This window comes from Mytilus edulis, chromosome 4 (assembly GCF_963676685.1).
Source record: "Mytilus edulis chromosome 4, xbMytEdul2.2, whole genome shotgun sequence".
Classification (NCBI taxonomy): Eukaryota; Metazoa; Mollusca; class Bivalvia; order Mytilida; family Mytilidae; genus Mytilus; species Mytilus edulis.
In genome coordinates this window covers 29,914,320-29,923,409 of record NC_092347.1, presented here as the reverse complement: position 1 = coordinate 29,923,409, position 9,090 = coordinate 29,914,320, and the positions used below count along the sequence as shown (strand labels likewise).

The 9,090-nt window shown below is 31.9% G+C and overlaps 1 protein-coding gene across 1 annotated transcript; it reads right to left on the bottom strand.

The window, feature by feature from the left end:
- Positions 1–242: 242 nt before the first annotated feature.
- Positions 243–3,572, bottom strand: LOC139519375 (uncharacterized). Its single transcript, XM_071311386.1, has 3 exons — positions 2,546–3,572; positions 2,032–2,124; positions 243–726 (listed from the first exon to the last, which is right to left on the bottom strand). Exons 1-3 carry the CDS (start codon positions 3,384–3,386, stop codon positions 311–313), a joined length of 1,350 nt encoding a protein of 449 aa, XP_071167487.1. The 5' UTR covers positions 3,387–3,572; the 3' UTR covers positions 243–310.
- Positions 3,573–9,090: the final 5,518 nt, after the last annotated feature.

The window sequence follows — 9,090 nt, the reverse complement described above, 5'->3', positions numbered from 1 at the left end:
GTGACCTCATTATTATTTAACATCAATGATATTGAAATTAACGTATAAACAACATATCAATTTTATGCATTGGTTAAATAAGTTCAATCATTTTAGAACATTTACATTACCTTATCCGTAAGTTTTTTTTTGAATTAGGAACTTTGGAAGTGTACTCAATCGACCTGCTGTAAAATAAACAGACTTGAACTTCTTAGGAAAATGTAGTGTAATATTCGTTATTGAAACAAACAAAAAATATGTCCATTTCTGCTTTTATTTTTACAATACAAGTGACAAAATTTAAAAGGCTTAAAAACGTACATCTTTATTAATTCATAATCAAATAGCCAGAAAATGAGCTGTAGACATTCTGATTACTGTGAACTGTGTAGCTTCCACGTGACCTCATGGTAACTTTATCTCCTTCCTTCAGATCCAGCATCATATTGGTTGTGCCCATTTCAAACGTTTTACTTGCAGGATTCAAATAAATACTGGTTATCTTCACGTCATTAAGGTAAAGAGAAACACTCAGTTTTTTTCCGTCGGCGTTCATGACGGTAGACGAAATATGATACACTCCTTTACTGGGTGCAGTGAATATACCTGAAGTTGGGTCGTAGCCGTCTTTAATGTTGACGATAACTCTGTTAAACTTGATAGCAGCATTTGATGTAACATTTAAAGGATGTGTGAGAACAGATGAAAATACTGGTGTTGTCTTCCTATTAGAACACTGACAATCTGAAATTAGAAATAAATAATTAATTGTTAAACGGTAAATTGATATTAAATATGAAAAATAAATTATATCAATGTAATATGGCAGATACCGTGTTGTGTTATCTAGTTTCAGAGTATATCATACATTAACGTCTCTTGCTTGAGGGAGATATGAAGATTTGTTAACCCAAGAAAATCAAACTTTTTCGACTGCATCGCCTAAGGAAATGCATTTTTTTTTATTCCATTGGCTTTACTATTTATTTCTTAATGCACATACAACTATTAACCTATATATGTAAACAAACATTCTCATCTGCTTGTTCTTATAACAAACAAAAAATAAAATAAAAACGACATAAATATTGATTAACAGTACCAATCAAAATGTTATTAAAATAATTATTTATTTTAGCATGATACGTTTTTCTCTTAATTGTTTTCACGTCTGAACACAATAATGACTACACTATCGCCCAAAACGATTCACATCACACGAAGTAGTCCCGATCATCAGATGATGATACCAAGCTTTGTTCAACGTCACCTGGAATTGTCTCAACCAATACAATGTTTATTTCGCTATCACCATTTACAAACAGTCAAATACAAAGAATATTTGTTCTAGGTATGTTTACTTTTGTAATTAAAAGTGGTGTTTTAATTGTTTGTTCAGTCAATCATGTTGCTCATTTGTGTTGTAATTTGTAGATTAAAAGATCTGGCAATATATTACATTGTATTGTGTAATGCATTTGGTATACAGTAAAACAAATGTGACCTCATAATCAAATTGTGATCAGTGAAGTATGATTAAACGAACCACACTGTTATTAGAAAAACAAAATCAACCGGTCGGGGAAAAAGATAAATCTTGAAAAAGAAATAGAGTAACAATTTCTCTAATTATGTATCCATTTTAACCGATTTTTATTATAACAACCAGTTGATAAATTTTGTAAAACCGTTGAACGTACAAACAATGTTAGTATCGCTTAAATGTCCCAGTAAATGAACAAAAAAAATCATTAATTTTGTTGTTGCAGAATATAAAGGAATTTTGGGGATATCATTGTTGGTAATACAAGATGAACATAACGTCACTTTATTGGTTGAATTTCCGTTGTTTGGGACAGTTTCAACCATTCAGAATGATTTGGTGTGCTTTTTTTTTCTTTTTTTTTTTAAATATTACTGATAATTTTGCTTTATATTATGATAGGCGGATTATTTTGGAAATAGTAAAACGGAATTTATTTTATGTAGTAAAGATATGTTACTAGTATTATGTTAAATATCCTGCTGTTATTGCATAACATGTCTTACCTTTAATTTGAGCTAGTTCTACCTTCAGTGCTTTATTATCATTTTCCAATGCATCTATTCTCCTTTGAACTATTTTGTAGTCTTGGAACAAATCTAAAACAGTTTTGTTGACTTTTGAAAAACTGATATTCACAAAGGCCAACGGCCGAACTGAATATCAGTTTTTCAAAAGTCAATTAAACCACACATGAACTGAAACAAAAGACAGTATTTGTATATTATTCGACATTGGTATCATTTTAGTATGCTTTCTCTTAATGTTTTGTGCCATGTTCCGAGAGAAATGTATTTAATGGCAATTATTTACCAAAAGCAATTGTACATCAAACGTTTTTTTACCAAAATTATTTACCTAATAAAAGAACGCGACGTTTTGCGTGGTGAATATAAGTTTTCGGCAGGAAAATATGCAATTCATATAAAAAAAACTACTAAAATTTATCAATATGGAACACGTTTATTAAATATAGTGTTGTTTTTATTTTTGACAAGCCATATAAGTATTCATACGAACCTTTATCTGAAGAGTTACGACTGTTTTGTGATTTTTCCTCTAGAGATAAAACTAAGACTAAACAACCAACAAATACTGCAAGGACGACAATAGCTACACCAATAAGCCAAGCCCTTGGACTTACAGCCTGTATTCTGTTGCTTTTATTTGTTCTTTCACTAACACATTCTTCCCTCTGCATATCCTGGTGAACATCATTATCTTGACTTGCAGGAACGAAATCTTTGTTTAAACTTTGTACCATACCTTGAACATGCTTGGTATCATTCTGACGATCTTTAAATCCACTTACATAAGAGTAATCTGGTTCATTATTACCGATACTTTCTACGGATTTTTGTTTTCTGATTCCAGATTCTGAAGCATCTAAGCTATGTTTGTTTCCAGTAGAAATGTGCAGCTGTTCATTATAGTATTTAAGATTTGTTTTATCGATATTTCTATATTCATGCCCAGATGTTTCTGATATGTTCTCGCGATCTCTAGAACAGTCGACGCCGTTTTCCCTATCTGCAATAATAGCTTTAGTGTTTGTTGTTGAAACTGAAACTGTACTGTAGTCATATATATGATGTTCCCCAAGTGTATCATATTGATCTTTTGTGACAATGGATTTCCTTAGTTCTGTATATCCATTATTTTGATCTTGTAGTGTGTCATATCCAGCAAAGTTCTGTTCAGACGACATTGTTCTTGCAAGATCTGTATAGCCAGGAACATTTCGTGTCGCTTCATCATTATATTCGCTTCCCGTGTGTTTGGCCTGTGTCATCCGTTCGGGAGTATTCTGACCTATTTGTTCTCTAGAATGTTCTAAGTCATCGTCAGTTTTCCGTTCCATTGGTTCTGTGGGATGTCAGCATTCGTTGTTGATTCTCTACTTTGAACATTGAACTAATTTTCAGTTCTGCTTCATTCTTGTTTACAAAACAGACACAGTCAAGGTAGAAATTTTACATTTTAACTTTTACAGATGGACGGAAACAAAGTTAGGAACAATCAGCGGGAAATGAGCATTTAAAAAGACAGTTTAATCGGATGTAGTGGTAAATAAATAAGGTGTCTAATTCATAAATTGTCATCAATACATGTTGTACATATATATGAGTCACATCAGAAGAAGAAAGTGTTGTTTAAGATTAGAGTTGTCTTCAATTATATTTGTTGTTTACGCATCATTAAATTGATGGAAAGAAAAACAAATTTGTATTTTTCTCGAGATTTTTTAAGGTTTTTTTTTTTATTTCTAGATTGTTGGCTGCTTCAGTTTTCTAATTTTGTGAAATAAAGACTTTTTACGGATTTTACCTATTTTTTTGTTGGATAAACTTGCCAAATCTATGCATACAATCAAACTAAAATTACGTACCACCTGTATACAGGTTAACTTTAAGTGCCGACCATATGTATATGTATTTAGTTCGTTGCAATATATGACCGTAATTCCCCACAACCCTGTGTATTTTACTCTTATAATAAACTTTTTAGATGTAAACATATTTTATCAAAAGAATTGTTATGTATAGCTACAAAAGGAAAGACATAAAAAGAAATCTAAAAATGATTTATTGACTGGGATTAGGAAACAAGAGAAGTGGTCTGGTGTAAACCCGTCTCACTGAATAATCTGATTGTGTAGTTTCCATCCTTAAAGAAGAAAAACTTAAATTTTCATCTGAAACCATTTATTATAGTCTATAGTGGCTTATACTTTCGATAATAAGTTTTAAACCGCATGGTTGTAAATTATGTTGATGTAGGCATGTCGACAGTCCGTTCCCTGGCATGTTACAAGTGCAAGAAAACATAATAATAGACATTGGGGGTGCATTGTTTTAACTTCCACTTGAAACGATTGATACGAATAGACACACTAATTCTTGTTATAGGCTTTAAGATTATAATAAACTACAGATGCTTCCTGTTTACGTCACTTAATGTAAATACATATTCATATCTACTTATATGTATCAATATCAAGTATAAATGAGGCCCCTCATGGGGGGTCCTAGTAATCACATAATCACCATTTTTTTGCCAATATAATCACATAATCATTAAATATTTGCTTATCTTTAGTAATCAAATAATCATAAACTAAAAATACAGTCCTAGGTAATCAAATAATCATGAAATATTTGGCTTAATAATCAAATAATCATGAAAAAAACGGCCAAGTAATCACATAATCAAAAACCCCATGAGGGCCCTCATAAATCATATCCTTTAAGAATATCGTTGGAGTTGCAAACTTTCCTTCCATTACGCTATTGTGATACATATATTTCCAATATTGGTTAGCAACAGTTTGAAAAAAGCAAGGATACACAAAGTGGACAAATAAAAAAATCATAAGTGGACGACAAAAGCCATAGAATTTCATAAGAATTGCATGGAATCTGATAATCAAATATTAAGTGATTCGGTTACAATAGATATATCAAAATAGAAGGTTAAGTAAGACTATTTTCTCCCCCTGAATTGAAAGTCTCAAAGTATTAAAATCATAAGGCAAATGTTTGCAACACATCAAAGAAAGTTTTAGTAAACTCATTATTAATACCAGAATATGCATTTGGTACGGAAGACGCGCATTTCATCTACACATGACTCATCAGTGACGTTCGAATCAACATTTTGTCTACACATGACTCATCAGTGACGTTCGAATAAACATTTTGTCTTCCATTATCACAATGATTGCTCTTTGTTTTCAATCTTCTTGCATGGTTGGAACTCTTCCCACTAACATTTTTAATGAACAATCGAGATGTTGATGTTTGTTTATGTACACTTGGTAATGTGAGTACCATTTTAAGTAAAACTGTTGCTCACATATCATTTCACCAAAAGCTATATTATTACGTACATAGAATTTGCATAGCGGTCATTTTGCCTTATCATGACGGTAGCCATTACAAAAGGATTAGGTATGCCCCTTAAAAAAAATTGTCATAAATTTATAATTTATAGAGGTTTTTTAATTCATGCCTTTTGGTTGTCTCTACAAACATGACAAAGGTTTGATGAAAAAAAAGATATACGGTTTTAAGATCTTTTAATATTTTTATGCAAATTCTGATAAAGAAAAATGAATTTGCCTACCTACCTACCCACGCCCAGTCATCATGGGTCGGGTTTGGGCAAACTGAAATATCTTTAATTGTGGCCTGATGTCTAATCCTTAATACATGTACCTTTTCTTCTTCACATTGGCTTGAGTATAACCAATTCTTTTCAGTAGACTATATTCTGAGTATAACATAAATATAAAAAAGGAGATATTGCATATATATCAATTAAACCAGCATAAAGACCAAAAGACATTTTTTACATATTTAAGGCAAATAGTCCATTCTAAATGGTAATTGATAATCTTTCTCATGAGGGTTATTTCATGGATGTAGATCATTTGTATCAGCTGTCATAAAATATTGTGCTTCAATAGGCTATTTGCCAATTCCCGTAATTGACCCTGTAATTAGAGATCCCTAATTTGGTTGTTTCCCTTATGACGGACAATATTTTTTATTTACAATGGAGAGCTAACAGACAGAGCAAATTTACCTGTGCGTAATGTGAGTAATCTATAAGGTTTTTTCAATCTTTTAATTACATTACTTTGTTGTTTAGCTTAATACTTTTGACATCAGAAATTGTTTTTCGTGAAAAATGAGTTAAACCGCAGATACATCACTTGCAATTCACCATGCTTTGCATTGGCAAAAGCAAATTGTGTCCGGTATGGAACCAGTCTATTATTGACAAAGGGAAGTAATTTGTTTAAAAAGTGTGTAATAATAGAATCAAATCGGTAATTGGCAAATTGACTATTCTAATTGTAAGATAGGGCAGAGTAAATGTATGCCTTGCCAAAAACAGTTCTGGAAGGGAGGCAAAAGTTGAAAAGGAGTCCTTTTTAAAGGACAGACAACACCATCGTATTTAAATGTTGTCATTTTGATTTCCAACTAAATACTACAAGGATATACTCATTGATTTATAAACATACATGAAGATATGTAAAAGAATCAAATTGTTAGTGTTTACGTAAGAAAAGACAAATATCTATGGTTTATCCATTTATACCAACCAGAAAAAAACTCCAAAAAATCATAATGTATTTGGAATTTTTTTGGATGTTGTGGACAACAAAAAATGTTAAAACAGAGATGTGTTACCCCATACAAAAATAAAACTTTCATTAAACTGGTGTAGATGACAAAAAAAATCCAAGAACATACATACCATGGGTGCTGTGGAAAAAAAACAAATGTAAAACAGGTTTTGAAGACTACAAAAACATGTATAAATAGTTGTTGCGGAGAAATAAAAACATACGTAAAACAGGTGTTGGAGGACAAAAAAATACATGTAAAACAGGTGTTGAGGACATTAAAAAACATACGTAAAACGGGTTTTGAAAACCCCAAAAACATACGTAAAACGCGTGTTGAGGACCAAAAAACATATGAAAAACGCATGACTTAACGGGCGTTTAACATGCTTTTACCCGTAAAACGGGCGTAACACGTAATAATTTTACGCATGTTTTACGCTCACGCACGCATTACGTGCGTTTAACATACGTAATGCATACGTTTCAAACGGGTGTTGTACATGCGTGGTTCTCAATATGGGTTTTACTTACGTTTTATAACATACGTAAAACGCCTGTTTTACGCATGAAAAACGGGTATGCAATTTTTGCTGTGTACCGTAGCTGTATTTGGCACAACTTTTTGGAATTTTGGATCCTCAATGCTCTTCAACTTTGTATTTGTTTGGCTTTATAACTATTTTGATATGAGTCTTATGTAGACGAAACGCGCATCTAGCGTACTAAATTATAATCCTGGTACCTATTGACATCTATTCTAAATTCGTTTTTTGCTGTGCGAGGTGTATAATATATCAGTGACTGCCGTGGATAGTAAGTACACTTGGAATTGATAGTAAACAGCAAATACTCTTTGTTTTTAGTATATGTATGTTCCCAATTTCCATTCTCAATTTTATCATAGTATACAGAAAAACAGAAAACAAAAAATAACGAACTTAGTAAAAAAGGGGGAGAGCTAAAAATTGTCCTGTCACCACGATACCAGCAGGATAAGAATTTTGATACCTTTCCTAAATTTCCTCAAGTCATAAACCCTTTCGGAAAACTCATTCACAACAATTTATATACTTCATAATGCACTAAATTTCCGCGATTTCGCGGTTGTGTTCTAGTGTCGTTATAAAGTTAGTACTGTCACAAATAAGAACTAAATTGCGACGGTGAAAAATGCTTTCTAAAAACTAACTATTTAAAAAGTATAAATGTCTTTTTAAAAAGTCTAATTGTAGAGTGTAAATAATTTGATACCTAAATATCTAAATTTGAGCTTTAACATTTTTTCTTTGAAACCAAGTCGAAATGAAAACACAAAAGAATAAGACAAAAAAATTAAAAAAAAGTCTGCTCATCATCTGGGCTTATGCAGCCTCTTTACCCCTGACCATAGTAATACCTACTACTATACATGTTATAAGTACAGCTTTGATCATAAACAAGACTATACAAACACGATTTACTATCTAAGTTACTTGATACAATGCATATAGTTAATAAAGGTTCTTATAATACACATGTTCACAAGCAAGATAAGCGATCATGTCTGTACAATGGCTATTGTTTAAATGTCAAAGCGCTGAGACAAACTATTAAGATTAAATACGCTGACATGAATAAAGATGTAAACAGATATGCAGAACACATGAAAATGGTGTATCATGAATGTCAAGCTAGTTATTTTTACCCTTAAAATACATCAGAAGAACCAAAGTCGGAGCTTTTGCCAAGCCATTTGTACTTCATCCTTCTTGATTGGCCATTGAATTAAAATAACATCTTTTCAAATACTGGAAGATTCTATGGGAATATTATCTAACGATATATCTCTAGTGATAACAACTATCTTCTGTAGATTTTTCGAAAACTTTTCATACTTTGCTCGCTCAATTTCAAAACGAGTCCATTCATTTTCGACAATTGATGGCGAGACAAGAAATATAACGTGTCTGCATTTATGAATGGCAGTAGCTCTCTCGGTTGCTATCGATTCGCCTACAACAAAATCTCTATCTTCGAAGCAAATTTTGAAACCCCATTCGTCCTCTATTTTCTTTTGTAACTCTTTCACAAAAGAAATACAGTCATCCGAATATGACACGTAAACGTCATAATCAAAATTTAGCTCAAGACCTTTCTCTGCAAATTTCCGGATATTTCGGAAGAAAAAGAAAATTATTCTCCATCTAAAATTGTACAACAGAGTAATGCAAATCAGAGTTGACAAAACGGAAACCAATAAGGAAATGCCTAACTTGATCCAAATGGTAGAATCACAGTCAATGAAATAATGATGAAAGTCTTCAGCGACAGTTCTGGTATAGTTGATTTTTTTAAGTGAAGAAACCCAACACGAGTAATTACCATTTTTATCTAACTGTACGTTAGTGGTAAGAATCCAATGCAAAAATGTGGTTGTGCCACATGA